The sequence below is a fragment of the Haliotis rufescens genome, unplaced genomic scaffold (assembly GCF_023055435.1).
Source record: "Haliotis rufescens isolate VD_foot unplaced genomic scaffold, xgHalRufe1.0.p SCAF_11, whole genome shotgun sequence".
NCBI classification, from domain to species: domain Eukaryota; kingdom Metazoa; phylum Mollusca; class Gastropoda; order Lepetellida; family Haliotidae; genus Haliotis; species Haliotis rufescens.
In genome coordinates, this window is record NW_025963791.1 from 23761245 (window position 1) to 23777846 (window position 16602).

At 38.9% G+C, this 16602-nt stretch overlaps 1 protein-coding gene across 1 annotated transcript; it reads left to right on the top strand.

Moving 5' to 3' along the window:
• The first annotated feature begins 5307 nt into the window (after positions 1-5307).
• Positions 5308-14128, top strand: LOC125377994. The gene is made up of 2 exons (XM_048392432.1): positions 5308-5607; positions 11298-14128. Exons 1-2 carry the CDS (start codon positions 5364-5366, stop codon positions 11471-11473), a joined length of 420 nt encoding a protein of 139 aa, XP_048248389.1. The 5' UTR covers positions 5308-5363; the 3' UTR covers positions 11474-14128.
• The last annotated feature ends 2474 nt before the right edge of the window (positions 14129-16602 follow it).

Genomic DNA, 16602 nt, shown 5'->3' on the forward strand with positions numbered 1-16602 from the left:
CCAGATGGAGATTCCAAATTAACACTAAAAACATTGGCTTTTTATTTAAAAAACCCCCCATATTTGCTAAATTATACACCCAAACTACATTTAAATGATCAAGAAATTACAGTAAAAAAAGAAGCCAAATTTCTGGGAGTCACATTTGACTAACACCTGACATGGTCACCCCATTATTCTAACCTGGACACCTTTGTTCAAAAAGACAAACAAACATTATTAAACATCTTTAAAACACTTAGACAATCTGAACTGGACTATAAAGCCCTTAAAATAGCTCTGGGGACTCGTTCTGGTACCTCCCTAAGCACCCTACTCGTTTTATAAGGTATAATCTCCACCCACTTCTGTCGCCAACAAATCAGTCTAACTTAATGGGCTGGGCCCTGACACAATCTATGCAAACAAAATATCAAAACATAAACAAATCTTAACTTAAATTCAACCCAAACCTCACGCAAGCCCCATATTACACCCACCTCCTCAAACTCATACACAAACATAACCTAGATCACATAACCTATGCACCACTACCAGAAAAATATACGCAAAGAAAAACGTTAAGCACACCCTAATATAAATTTTATTTCATTATTGTTTGGTCCCAATATTTGTAACAGTCATGAAAGATATAATTACGGGAATAATTGTTTTCTCGAGATGATGTAATCAATCCTGCGTGACGAAAGCTCACGTGCCATGCATAGTCTGCCCATGCAGCATGCTACCCTCGAGCATTTCTAAATGCAGTATATCCAAACGATAAGTGCTTTCTTAAGTTCGGTTTCAAATAGTTATTCCATGATATTGTGTGACCATGGCACGAAGGCGATTATCAAACGCCAAAAGATGGCAAATAATCGGCATGCATAACGCAGGAATGTCTTGTAATGCCATTCGTCGGGATTTGGTGTATCATCCCACTGTCGTAAGCCGTTAAGTCGAGAAACATGTTCAGACCGGTGATGTACAGGACCGTCCCAGATCCGTAAGACCTCCTGTGACAACACAGCGTGACAGACAGACAGACAGACAGACAGACAGAATTTTATTCAGTAAAGAAGGCCACATGACCCATAGTTACAATATATTTTGGATGCGCTCTATTAGCTAATAAACCTCAATATAAATATAGAAACAGATAGCATACTGACAGTGATGGGATTATATAAAGTGTTATATAAATCTGACAAACTAAGATTTTCCAGACGCTTCAGTTAGTTGTTTTCTTTTCTTAGTACAGTGAACCCTGAAACATTTCAAATAGTGATAACTGTAAAAATACTAGACATCCCCTCTGATACTGAAAATGGTATATAGAAATCTGGAGAAATAATATAAAATCTCACTTTGATCTGATGTACACAACATATTTATAGTAACAAATGATTTATTCTTTTTTCTCAACTCCTCTAGAAAAAACTTTCGGCTATCTTCATACCTAGGACATTGAAATATAATATGATTTTCATTCTCAAGAACATTACAAAAAAAAACAAATTGCTTCTTTATCCTCTTTAACACATTTACCTTTTCTAACATTCTGGATTCCAAATGAATTAAAACCACTTCTGAATTTTAACAACGCTCTTCTAAATTTAGTTACATTTATACAAACCACATATTTTTCACATTCTAACAAAGATTTAAATGAGGAATAAAAAACAAGCACTTTCTTTTGTTCCACATCTGAATGCCAATCCTGTGTTGCACAATCCAACACTCTTTGCTTAAATATGTTTAGAAATAACTGCTCATCTGCCACTTCATTCGATACCCATACTACTCCAAAACCATAAAAAACATAATAAATTTCTAACATGAGTGGCCCAATTAGGTTGTTTCCTATCACAACAACTTCTTAGCATTTGATAACACTGATATGGGTACCTACTTCTGAACATGGCGATAAGCCGTAACCAATATTTTATACATTTGACATAATATACAACTTTAAGTGGACGTCTGCCACATTCTCCATAGGCTACTGCATTTGGTAACTTATAAGAAATATTCAAAATAAATTTACAAAACTTTCTATGAACAATTTCTATACTCTCCCTCTCCATAAAACCCCATATTTCACTACCATATGTAAGAATTGGCATAATTTTCTTGTCAAAAATTTGAAATGAATTTTCCACTGGAATATCAAATTTTCTTATCAAAGACCTTACTGGGATTAATGCTTTACTAGCTTGCTCTGATAATACTTTACATGCTTTAGTCCAAACAAGCTTTGGTGTTACCATCAACCCCAAATATTTATAAAAACTTACAGTTTCCATTTTAACACCATTATATGTCCAATTTTCATATCTAGAAAGTTTACCTCCATTCTTAAAAACTATTATTTTTGACTTATCCATATTTAACTCCATTCCCCACTTAAAACAATAAACAGCAAGCTGATCTAATCGCTTTTGCAATCTAAGAGGGGTGTCTCCTACAAGAATGAGATCATCAGCAAAAAGGAGAGCAAGAATATTATACATTTCTTCGGATATAAATATACCATCCTCAAAAGACTTGCTAATATAATCAACAAGCTCTTTAATGAATATGGAGAACAGCAGGGGACTTAATGTACAACCCTGGCGAACACCAACAGTACAAGAAAAATATTCTGATAATTTTCTACCACCATTAACTACAACAGCAGATTTCACATTATCATACATACTCTTGATAACATTATAAAATTGTCCATGTATACCATTTTGTAACAATAAAAATAATAACTTATCATGACTAACTCTATCAAAGGCTTTCTGAAAATCTATGAATGCGCAATAAAATTTTCCCTTTTTGCGCGTTATGAATTTCTGAGCCATAGACTGTAAAATAAAAATGTTATCACAGGTGGAAGCGTGAAGACAGCTACCTTCTTCGTCTCATACGCAGAGAATCTTTTGAACAAGTACAGGTCTGAAACAGCTGTGGTTGCCCAATCAGCACCAGAACCGTCAGGAACCGGCTGAAAGCAGCAGGACTGAGGGCTAGACGAGTCATAAAGCGTCCCTTGTCCCACAAAGTTGCTCGTTTTGCATGGTGTATTGCGCGACAGAACTGGAATCTGAGAACTTGGAGACGGATCCATTGGTCAGACGAAAGTCGCTTTCTGCTCCACGTCACTGATGGAAGAACGAGAGTTTGGAGGCACCGGAACGCGGCCTACACCCCCAGGAACATTAAACCGATTGTTGCATACGGCGGGGGCTCGGTAATGGTTTTGGGGTGTATCTCTCATGATTGCAGGTTGGATTTGGTCACCATAAGGGGCAACTTAACAAGGGCTCAGTACATCCGGGACGTTTTCAGGTCAGTCGTTGTTCCTCATTTTGACAACCACCCTCTTGCTACTCGACTTCAGTACATGGATGACAATGCCAGGCATCATCGTTCGCAAGCAGTCGTGGATTACATGAGGGCCAATGCAATAACGACTCTACCCTGACCAGCAATGAGCCCAGATTCGAACCCGATGGAACATGTTTGGGATATTCTGGGGCGGCGCATACAGGCACGAGATCCTCCTGTACAAGATTTACGCCAATTGGAAGCAGCATTGCATCAGGAGCGGTTGTTGTTGACCCATCCGACGTCTGACTGGAGGCATGAGACATAGGGTGGAATACGTCTTCCGGGCAAGTGGCGGTTATAGCCGCTACTGATCTGTTTCACGTGTCATGTCATGTAGAAGCTTTAAGGAGCTCGTTCACTTAATCCTGCAGCTCCATACTGTTTTTAGGTATTGTCTAAGGTCAAAACAGTACCTGTTTTACTATGATGTTTTTGTCAGTAAATTTCAACCACATCTTCTTAATTTGTTGTCAAATGTTTGTTCTATCCAATGACATTGGTATCGCCCAGCTCCTGTGGTCAGTCATCCCATGCCATGATGTTTGCCATTTGTCATGGCTCAGAAATAGGGGTGTGCTTAACTTTTTTCTTTGTGTATATATCCAAGACAAACCAGCACATGACACAGACTTGTCGTTACACACCACCTTCCAAACCCTACCGAAAGTAACTAAAACAGATAAATCAACAATTACACTCAACTACATACAAGAAAAATGACCCAGTCATACACACATATACACAGATGCATCTGTAATTACTGACAAAACAACAAGGCTAGGTATGCATGTCACTTAACCAAAATCAATTACCACTATCTTCAACTATGAAAACTATACTCACACAAATGCAGCAAAATTCTACTGCCCTCCACCAAGCCAAGAGTTAAATCCAAAACACTTTCTTATAATTTCAGACTCTTTAGGCTCGAAACAATGTTGTTAAGTTGGTGATATCATTGATTAAATCTTGGCGGGTTTAAAGACTCTGAAATTAAACACACACCCAAATCAGCACAAGCCAATCTAGTATACAACCAAACACTTAACATAGATAGTATAAATCCATGTACAAACGTAGGTTATATAACAACGTGTCATAAACCCATTCCAGTATTGTATGCCTCTGTATATTTTATATTTGATAAAACATGTCATTGTATGGCAATGCTTGTCATAAATGTACGAGCATTATACTTTTATCTCGTATTTTGTGCACCATTAACAAATAAACCACTGTCCAACATAACTATTTTAGCACTTGCGGTGCTTTTAAGAACATTAGTGTCTAATAGGCCCACGCTGGCCGGGCGATGTATATCTTTTAATATATTTTACCTCTTGTATAAATTGAAGTAATTTTATGTATACACCGCTGGACACTTAAATAAACTATTTTTCTTCTTCTTCTTCTTCTTCTTCTTCTTCTATACAACCAAACACTTAACACAAGAACTACAAACAAATACGGCCTCAGCCACAGGTATATACAATATAAGCTATACCCTATTGAACCACATCGACCCTAAAATCCAAAAAGTATGTTTCGCACATTGTTTTCTCACCGATTACTGAACTCAATTTGTGATGTAGATGATGTAGGCCTTTGTCACATTTCCGTTGTTGAAAGAAAGAGGAGTATGTTTCAATCCCTTAATACCACTCATATTCATGCTTGCTAGAAAGCGAACGGAGGGGCAGATGAAGCTGTGTAATTTTAGATGTAATTTCCTCCAACAAGACTATATATGGAGCCTTTGCATATAATTAATTTTATTATACATGTATAAAATAAAATTCATTTATAGCTTTGCAGCAAACATAGCTATTTGCTGTTCCATCATTCAGTATCAAGTCTGCGGTCAAAGGGAGGTAATTATGTAAGTTGCGCAATCGCAATTCTGCGAGCATGCCAGTTTTCATAGTTTCGGCCTTTCCGAACCAACAGCCGATCAAGCAACACGTTTCAAATTGAGAGAGAACTATTTAGAAGATTCTAGCATGCCGCGCAAGACTAAAAGGGGTGGTAGTCCAGTAACAGTTCGTTCCAAGACTATGAAGACTAGGGGAGCGGGTAGGAAGAGGCGACGTGTGGAGGAACGGGCAGACCTAACGGCAAAACACAGCAAACAGTCTGAGGACATTAGGCCTATCGTCGGGCCGTCAGACAGCATGGCGCCAACGGCGGGAAACCCCAGCGGGGCTCCTGGACCAAGTACGTCTGACAGTGGGACCATTAGACACGGTGAGCCAATTCCTACAATTGACTTGTTTCATGGTAATTTAGACATGGTAGGCATAAACACTACAGCACACGTCACACAGGGTAAAAGACCTAATATATCTGCACCCACTATGCATTCTCAGATTCTGGTTACACCCGCTTCTGAATTAGGTCAACCTGTCGGCAGTATTCAACCATTGGGGAGTATTCAGCCTATCACACATGATGGGGTAGAACCCATTACACTGGCACAAGACACGCTAGGAATAACCGTACAGCAGTGTGTCAAAGATAGGATTTGGAGGCATGAATTTGTTGAATTGTGCATTTTACTGAAGGGATCTGCTACAAATGAGGATACAGCTGGACCCACACCTCTAGGAATTAATGATCAAGGAGCCATTCAGGTTATCAAACGAGGATTACAGAGTATTGATTCAATCTCAGCCTGGACAGATGCTTTTCTAATTTTTGCAAGCATATATCTGGAGAAGTTTTTCACAAAATACCAGCAGTTGCTCAAGTACATCAGCATAATTCGTATGGCAGCATCACGATTTAAGGGATTGGGGTGGAAAGCATATGACCGTCAGTTTCACCTACGTATGGAGGAGTTTCCGCTCACTAACTGGGGTGAAATAAACACTGAGCTCTGGCTTATGTTCGTCATGCCGTCAACTATGCCAACACCAACACCAACATATTCAACAACAACCAGCTCTTCATTTGCAAGGCGACCCAATTACAACAGACCACCATGTTTCGACTACAATGATTGAAATTGTAAGAGAACCCAGTGCAAGTATATGCATTCATGTATCAATTGTGGAAAATCTCACCCTGCCAAGTTGTGCAAAAAAGCCTGCAGAACCTCAGAGTCAGAACCAGGGGGACCGGCAGCAAAAAGCCTACAGGAGGTAATTTTGCCAGAATTAGGGCCAACTCCCATCAATTTGCAACCTCTCACTGAATTATTAGCAAGCTACTCAGATGTAAAAGCCCGAAAAGAACTTCTTGATGGATTCACCTTTGGTTTCACGCTACAGTATACAGGACCCAGACAGTCTGCCTATTGTCAAAATTTGCGCTCTTGTTATGACTATCCTGAGATCGTGCAAGATAAGCTACAGAAAGAAATCACATTGGGTCGGATAGCTTGGCCTTTTAATTTTCCACCTATATCGAACCTAAAAATTTCCCCTAAAGGCTCAGTACCCAAAAAGGAATCAGGTGACTTCAGAATGATTCAACATTTATCTCACCCTCAGTGTGCATCAGTTAATGATTTCATCAATGACAATTTGTCATCAGTTTCATACAGCTCATTTGACGATGCCGTCAACATGGTCCAAGTGTTAGGACCTGGAGCTCTCCTAGCTAAGGCAGACATTAGGAATGCATTCCGTCTCTGTCCAATTGCAAAAAGCGAATTTAATCTTTTAGGTATACATTTTGATGGAAAATTTTACATAGATATGTGTCTACCTATGGGTTGTAAGATCAGTTGTGCATATAATTTTCACCGCTGTTTTGCCTTTTACGGCCAATGGAATCTGTTTCAGTGGATAATCAAGACTGGTCATGTTCTAGCGTTGACTTTCCATATTTAAGTTTTCGTTTTGACATTTTGTTTAGAAGTTATGTTGATGTTTTCAATAGTTGTATTATATTTGTATCGCAGAAACGGGTGCCGAGCTATCACATGTGAAACCGACTTCGACAAAGTTTGTTTACAAGTTGGCGTCGACTCATGTTTGATGTCGTGGCCACACTTTTGAAATCTCCTTTTGCGACAAAATGTGAAACGGTTAGGGCAATTCATTCACACGGTCAGGTAGTTTGAGCAATAACACATGACTCTTGGTCATTTCATATGAAAAAAGCAGCAGTTATCTGTCGAAACGGGGAAGCACGTATGACAACTAGTAGACAAGAAATCGCAGCAGAGCGATGATGTAAACGTGCCCTGTCGATCACTTGTCTATTCAATGTTTACCTTTTGATCATGAACTTCTTGTCCATAAATATACACAATACCACCTTAATATGAACGATCATAGCTATCTTTACATATGTTAGATTTGAATATTTTCTGTAAATCAGCACCATAAACAGAAAGACAATCTGCACTGTCGTTTCGTCTCTGGCGCCGTGCTAAATCACTATGACACACAGTCGATAATAATATGCAATACTTGAACACAAACTTCCGTTGAGGACTAAACATTGATAGTCTCACGCCAATAACTGTACAGTCGGGAAAAGTAAATCTTTCTGGCCTGTCTGATGGATTTCTTTTTCAAATTGACTGTCTGATATTATAAAAGTTACGTGTACATGACATGGCATAAAAAAATCACCGTCAGGAAGTTTACATGGCAGAAAAAGGTCGAGAAGAGCGGTAACCACTTTACTGATCTCGCCATATTTCGCAATCCGTAGCACTGTATACAATATGAATCACACGATATTAAAGCTGAGATGATTAGAGTGATGATGGTTATAATTTTGATTGAGCGCGCTCAGTGTTTGACATCTTAATTTACAGTTGAAAATGGACACTACGAGGGTGTGAAAAGTGAAGGACCATATATGGTCCCGTGGCACCAATAGAGAATACTACAGTAGCCACTCATTCTATTTAGGTACTATTTTTACGAAACGAGTGGACTTTCTATATATGGTGTCTGACCGAGCGAAAGCTTCACTAGATGGGAGGGGTTTCTCTTTGTATAAGCATCGTAGAATCTATCTTGTCACAGTGTATTAATTACTGTTGTAGAATCGCTGAGCTCACCCTGTATTTCTTTTGGGTCACATTCATGTCAGTTATTTTTTCTTTAGTTTATCAATAAATTAATCTATAAATAAATACAAGTTGAAGTGCCAAATCAAACATGTTTCAATCTAAAATCTAGTGAGGAAAATATATGAATTTTAAAGAAGAAAATACAAGTATGCATCAAACAAGCAAATACACACGATGAGACATTTGAAATTTGTGTGAAATGTCTCATAAATAGCAAAAGTAAAATTCACACTTTTTAAAAATAATTATCAATATAATTAATACCCAGTGAACAACTGCTTTCTCGAAACATTATTAATTTTTCTTATTTCCCGTCCATGCATTCTTGAAATCCTCCGTATTTCTGTGTTTTGAAAAAGGTAATCATAACATCCTTTGTTACAGCAGCGAAACGAAAACATGAAGGATATATTTAGGATTTTTCGAAAAGCTCCCCTAAATAGATGAAGATCATGCATTTACGTGTAATTATTATTATCATTAAATTTTATTTTCATAATTATGTCACTAAATAATATATTTATTCGTATTTAAAAAATGTTAACAAAACATGAGTTGGTATTTCTCAAGTTGCAATATCAAACAATTCCTAATATTGACAGTAGCGAGTGACCACGCCCAGGTGAACACTATCAAGCTGACTGTCGTTCATTTCCCGATCAACGTCAGTATGTCACGTGATTACGTTGTCAAGACATACATCGGAAACATACAGAACTACTTTAGGGGAAATCCTCCATGTCTAAAAATAACATTAAAAATAGTTAAGGAAAATTGAGAGCGACATCAATTTAGGCTATGAATGATGCAGGCTTTGAAGTCAGACAGATCATGTATATGTCGGGTCAACGAAATGAAGCGTCGATTCGAAGCTATAACAGATAATGCTCGACTTACCAAAAGAAATCCCCGAGCTCCACACTATCGTGTCTCGGGAAATCCAACCGCGCCGCCTCAAGCGGTAATCCCCGTCATCAGCATCCGTAGTATGACTCAAACACACCCCAAAAGTTCACAGAACGTTTACATGTATCCATTTTGAGCATGAGCCGTGTCTGTATTTCTTTCCAACGCTAACATTACTGGGTGCATGAACTGATGAACGTCAACAAATACAACTTTAATCCTTAAATGCCGACAAATATATATGCCATCCTTCCAGTAATCATTTCCTTCAAATAATTTGGACCTAAAACTGTGCAAGGTGCGATTGAGGGAGGTATTGTTGTGTGTTGTTACCGGTTCCACTTATTGCATGCGCAGCAAGCTATGGGCGCTTGCAGACAACTGTAGACTTAGTCGAGTTTAAGATAATCGTACCTCCACCATTGAAGATTTCGACCTTAAACCCAAGCCGTCTTACAATCGCGCTAAGATCGCTTTGTGCAAGTGGAAAAGGACAACTGTATGGTGATTGTAAATTTTAGTTTAGCCGCCTAAGATCGATTGTAACTAAGATTGGTCTGTGCAAGTAAGCTCTGTTGTTTGTATGGTATAAGAGAGCCGAGATTGTGTGTGTTTGTTGTTAAAAGCCGCTCTCAGCAAGGGCCAACCTATATGGGGGCGGCCTGCAAAAAATCGAGTCTGGACCAGACAGATATTAGGATATTATGAACAACAATCCAGGCCGTCAGGATCATCTGATCCGTTAAGTCGTCTCTTAGGACCAGCGTAGCTTGCCATTTCTAACCCGGAGTCCCCACGAGGTACGATATGAGATATGAGTACATATACCGATATGACTATTTTGTACTGGTTCTCTGTATTGTAACGTGACCTGTTCAGATTTGTTCATGCTCAGAAATATTCCAGCTATATGATGGCGATCTTTAAATAATCGAGCCTGGGCCAGAAAAAACCCCAGTGATCCATATAATGAGCGTTCCATTACAACGTCCCATACTGGTACGATGACACACATTCAACAAAGTCACTGAGTCTGACACCCGATCTACCTGGTCGCCTCTAGCGACAAGCATAGGCTGCTTTGAGCCTACTCTAACCCGGAACCCCACTGGTATGTGTTCGGGGAACACACATTGATCCATCTTATTATTATGCATACTGTTTTAGCAACTGGCATTACAATTTTTGACATAACAAAAACAAAGCTGGAGAATCTATTATAAGACAATATGATATATATGCCTTTTGAGAATAGTCTTACATTTTAATAACATAATATATTGATATAATAATTGATAGCACAATTCATATATCTTCAGTGCCCTTACTATTGTAAAGAACCATTAGATAGATAATCCAAAAGCGAGTAACATGCAGAATATATGTATTGTATTGTATGAATATTACGAGAAAATAAACCATAAATAGTGATGACACCAGGAGTTTGCGAATAGGTGAGTCTATCCTGCCCCATCTGTGGTACCACAAACGGCAAAATTATTAAGCATACAGTAAATGGGTTCAAATTGATAACAGATTTTAAAATAAAGATACGGTTTCAGTTTCATAATATATACCCATGTTATAGGTATTGTCACAAATAGATATGTGCGTCTTAGTATCGGTGTGACAATAATTATCAGCATTGGTACATAACCTTGTGTGCAAACATCCAACTGAAGAAAGCACGGCTGTTGTATCACACGTTACATACAATGATTACATATATGAACAACATAAATGTACATATGTAACAATTCGGTAGTATGTAGTAAGCAAGCAATGTAGTTTAAGCGACTGATGCATGTACAATACGTTTATATGATCAGCTCGCCAATATGACTATATAGTTTTAGTATGTACAGACTTTTGACACGAATGAATTAATTTGTGAAATTGCTTAACAAGAACCATACTATTATGTTTTACAATATATATGATTTAATAAACTTCAAGACAACTCTTACAATCGGTAACACATTCTTTCGGTTCCTAGGTTTTCTCGCCTATCGGGTCAAATTCTTGATTGATGGCGCCACCTTTGACGTTACCTGGTTCCACGTCAGTGGCCGACTTCGTCTCAACGTCGTATTCATCGACGGGCTGAGTCTTCTCTGGTACTTCGTCAGCTTCTTCATAAACCGGTTTCCTGTACTTCTGGAAGTCAAATGAAATGGTTAACAAATTATGTTTTTCCAGGGTTTTCGGGGACAGATTGTTTTTCAAACAACCATCGGCCATGATCTGCAGCGTTATAATGTTCACCGCTATCATCTGACGTTGGCCTATAAGTATGGACAACAAGTAAATCCAGCCACTCCCTGGTAATGTCAGTAGGGTTAATGTGGGCTGTTGCTCCACCTTCAGCCGTATAGAATCTATACCACGGTCTCTTGAACACAGCATGTTAAACTATCAAAGGGTATCTCTCGTTGAGGAACGAGGTCACGCGGCGTGGACGAGAACCTGTTCTACATGACTAAGCGTGTCAATGTGAACACGACTATTTGTCCCTGAAGTCCCGGTAGGGTGTTGTTATGTTATATGTATGCTGTGACCTACCCCTTTATGGTTGACCCCTTATCTGACAGGTCTGCGTATCATCTCCGTCATCCAAGGAAAGAGCCGGTCAAGCAGTGCGGGTCACTCCTATCCGGGCGTCACAAACCTTACAAAAGTGGTTTAACGTTTGATAAATTCTTTTACGAAACTTCTCGTATCCATTGAGAATTTTTTGGAGGACCGTTGGTACGGTTACATTGGGCATAAATATTCTTTAATAATTACTCGTCAAAACTGCGTTGTGGTAAATGCGTAAATATAATATCGCTAACTTAAAAATATATTTTCAATTGAAAATCAAACATATTATAAAAATAACTGAGAGTTATAGTTTTCATTTGCTCAGTGTATATCATTGATTAAATAAGCTTTAGTAGCAGACCAGTGATGAGGCTGACGAACATTCCCAAGATGACGAGTACTGCCATCGTCGTCGGCGTGTAGTAGAGATAAGATAGCTTGTACATCGGTATGAACTGATCGATGGAAAGTAGGAATAGGTCGGTATGAACGAATCGCTGGAAGGTAGGAATACATGTACATCGGTATGAACGGATAAGAATATATGCACACAGGTATGAACAGATCCAGTGACTCTCTGCGACCGTCGTTAATATGTTTAAACGATTATTTCGTTACCATTTGATATTTATTGGTTTTTCATAACTGTTTGGACCTGATTGTGCGAGTAATATTTGCCCTACGCCACATCAGCAACCTTCAGCCATTTGCGGCAGTCTAATAACACATCCAAACCACTTAAACGTAGATAAGTCTAGGTACCCGGGGAGAATAGCACCCTTTGGCTGCCCTTCGCTGTTAATGCTTTCAGACACTGGTATGCCGTGTCCAGTCTCAATTATTTATAGGCCGCTGTAACAAAGATGGCATATTTATGACGACGGCCTTAAACAACATTCACACAGTTCATGTCATTTCAAAAGACAAGTATGGTGTACTGGGGATAAGGTGTGCCATTGAATCTGCCTGGATCTTTCCGGGCATACATAAGCAGAGGCATCTGGTTTATAACAAACACTTCCTTACACTAATACCTTCGGCCTGCAGTTATTCGCAGTTTGTGATACGTGTACACATCTGCAGCACAGACCAGGGTTGAGACCCGAAGACGGTGAGGCCGATAGCAACATCCCCGAATATGACAACTACAAAAATAAATAAGTAAATATTAGACACTGTACATGAGAAACCACGTGTTACTTCACACACTTTCCTTAATCACAAGCATAATAGTACTAGCTGAATCTGAATATGTTTGGTAAAGGATCAGTGACTGAGTAACGTAATTTTACTAATCATACATAGTACATGCAGAACAAACAACGCCCAGATTCAGCCACTTGGTTGAAGAGGATGCACTACAGTGACTGGCATTGCGACGAAATGCTATTCATGCAGATAAATTGGATACGAATTAACTTTGATCAGGATATATTATTAACCCGTGAAGATCCGGGGTAGAATAGGTCTTCAGCAACCCATGCTTGCCCTAAAAAGGTGACTATGCTTGTCGTAAGAGGCGACTAACGGGATCGGGTGGTCAGGCGTGCTGATTTGGTTGATGCATGTCATCGTATCATAATTGTTGGACAGTTTGAGGACATTCTTATCAGATAAATCCTAATTGTGACACAAACATATTTCATCGAAAATTGTTTTTGTAACCAGTGAATTATGTAGTTTTAATAATATGGAAGATGAATATCACTTTTCACTCGTTTGTCAATTTTATGGTAATTCAGGTAATTCACATTTTTGGATATCACCGAGTTTTATATCATTTTCATGAAATCATACGTCCTCAATAATAAACATTCCTCCCCACTTATCCTATAATTGTTATTTTCTAGGACATCTAGTCACCACCTGCCAATAAAAACAGGGAGATGGAATAATACTCCGTTGAATGAACGTTTATGCAAGTTATGGGGTAGTTTTGACATTCGAGATGAATTCAACTATATCTTCAAATGTATTTTTTTCAATGAACAAAGGGACATGTACATCCCAAAACACTTTTCAAAAAGACCATATGTGTTGCAATTCTAGCAATTATTTATCTGCCATAAGATATGTGTCCAAAAGAAACTGTGTAAATTTGTTCACATGATAATGAAAAGTTGTAAAAACTCCCGGTTAACCTTACCGCAATGTAAAATGCTGTTAGTACCGATACACATGCCGATGCTCTCGGCCTGGGAGAAATAAAGTGCTGTTCTGTTCTGAGCTTCTTTTGGCTGTGTGTTTTGGGTGATCGATGATGATGTGTCAAGGACCACGAATATGAATGAATCTATTTCCTTTAATTATTATCCCCCATCATGGTGATTTTACAGTGGAACTGCAATGGTCTCCTCTCAAATGGGTATGTGCTTTAGGCACTCATGGCTCTAAACAAAATTCAGCCACTTATTATTGCTGTTCAGGGAAACAAGAATTTCTCAAAAAGATGCCTTCAAAATGATTTTATTCGGCAGGGTAGACCTCGCCCTCCGGCGGGCTGGGTATATTCATGAAAAAAAATCCCTTTATTGCAATAAAATTGATACTCCTAGCCAAACGCTAAAAGTCCTGGCTACCAGCCCTACAATAAACAAAATCAAAATAACAATTATAAACATATTATCATACTTAAACGAAACCCTTCACAAAATATAACCTGGAAGTACCATCCAATTACACAACTCGACACACATTTTTAATAGGAGACCTGAATGCTCACCATCCACTGTGGGGCAGAAAAAAACCATTCGGATAAATATGGCAAGCTCCTTATACACTAGATTGAGAGCAATTATCTCATATGCCGTAACGACAACCAACCTACTAGAATCTCCGATGGTCAACATCAAAATCCCAGTGCAGTGGACATGTCGCTAATAACTAATAATGTATCTCTAAAACTAAGCTGTGACGTTCATAACCTGGGGCAACGACCATTGCCCAATCTAAATTACATTTAACTCAATACAACCCCCCCACCCCCACCCACACCCCCTCTACACACACGCACACGCACACGCACACACCCACCCACCCCCCCACCCCCCCACACACACATTTAAAAAAAAGCAGACCAGTAGCTGTTTACATATACTATCCAAAGCACCTAAATGGAGGATAAACCCGTTCAACTAATCAAAGAGACCCCGTTACAAACGGCTAAACAACTAAGAAATAAAACTAAAGAAATTATTAGGGCAGCAAAAATAAAAAAAGAACCACTGGTACACTGTTTGTAACATCCATAAAATAGGCAAACAAAATACTTGAACCTTGTGGGAAAAAATAAAGCCATTAAGGGAAAATTCCACAACCACCTACCACCCCTAGCATTCCAAGAAAACATAAAGAAACACCCAAAATACACCCCTATATCAGCACAAGCCAATCTAGTATACAACCAAAGAGAACTACAAACAGTCATAAGAATAAAAATACGTCCTCAGCCACAGGTATATACAATATCAGCTATACTCTATTGAACCATATCGCCCCTAAAATCCAAAAAGTACGACTCCAACTCTTTGATTTACTGTTTCTATAGAAATATTCACTGCAGTTGAATTTTAAAGATTGTTAGTTGTTTATTGTTGGTTGGTTGTTTAACGCTGCACTCAGCAATATTCTAGATATATTACGACGGTCTGTAAATAATCTGGACTGGACCAATTCAGTGATTAATTTCATGAGCATTGATACACGCAATTGGGATAAGATGACAAGCTTCAACCAAGTCAGTGAGCCTGACCCCCCGATCTTTGGACAAGCATGGGTTGCTGAAGACCTATTCGATGCGATGAGCGCATTAAGCTCATGCTCGTTTGCTCGGAGACCCTTTCGATTTCACTGTACAGTCACCATTGTTAGAAACACGGTAAAAACGTACTAAAAAATGACATGGTGATGGGTCAAATTTTGAGTTTATGTTTACGTAATAAGAGTTGAGTTTACTTTTAGACTGGATGGCTGTCAGAAAGCTGGCGAAGGATTTTCTGTACAGTTTGGACTTGTGAGCAAAGCTATGGTATTTCTTTGCAATGGGTTGCCTAATAAGGAGGCGCCCTGCTGTAAACTCTATTAGTCTGTTTATAGTTTGTTAAATGTTTGTTGGGTTTTGGTGACTGAGGGTGTTATTTTTATGTTTTCGATTTTTTTTAAAATGAATGCTTTTCTGTTTTCTGCTTATTATGAGTAGTGTTGGGTGGTTGTGGGTTGTGTGGGCCAAGAGTGGGTGTAGTGCTGGTGCAGGGAGGATGGACGGCTGTGTTTGTGTTTGTGTTTTGGGGTTCGTTTGTAAGTGACATATCTCTTTCCAATGAATGATAAGGTGATTTACATCGTCAATATTCCAGCCATATGGCGACGAGAATTGCGGCTTGTGAACACGTGCATCAAATTATCCAACTGTATGCTATTATTAAAAGTGAACAAGGTCAGGAATTTGACACGTGATGAATACAAACACCAGTCTATTAAAGCCTCGCTACGGACTGAAAGCACACTACATATTGACAGTGTGGGCCCCCCTACTGACACCAGAAGAGGTCACTCAGGTGCGTTTAAAGGTGAAGGTGAGGTGAAATTGGGTTAAAGGTCGCGTCCAAGATTATTGCACTTCTAAAGCGACGTGCAAGTACGTGTGTGTGTGTGTGTGTGTGTGTGTGTGTGTGTGTGTGTGGTTGCTTGTACTAGTCTGGACTGATGCCGATTAGTAG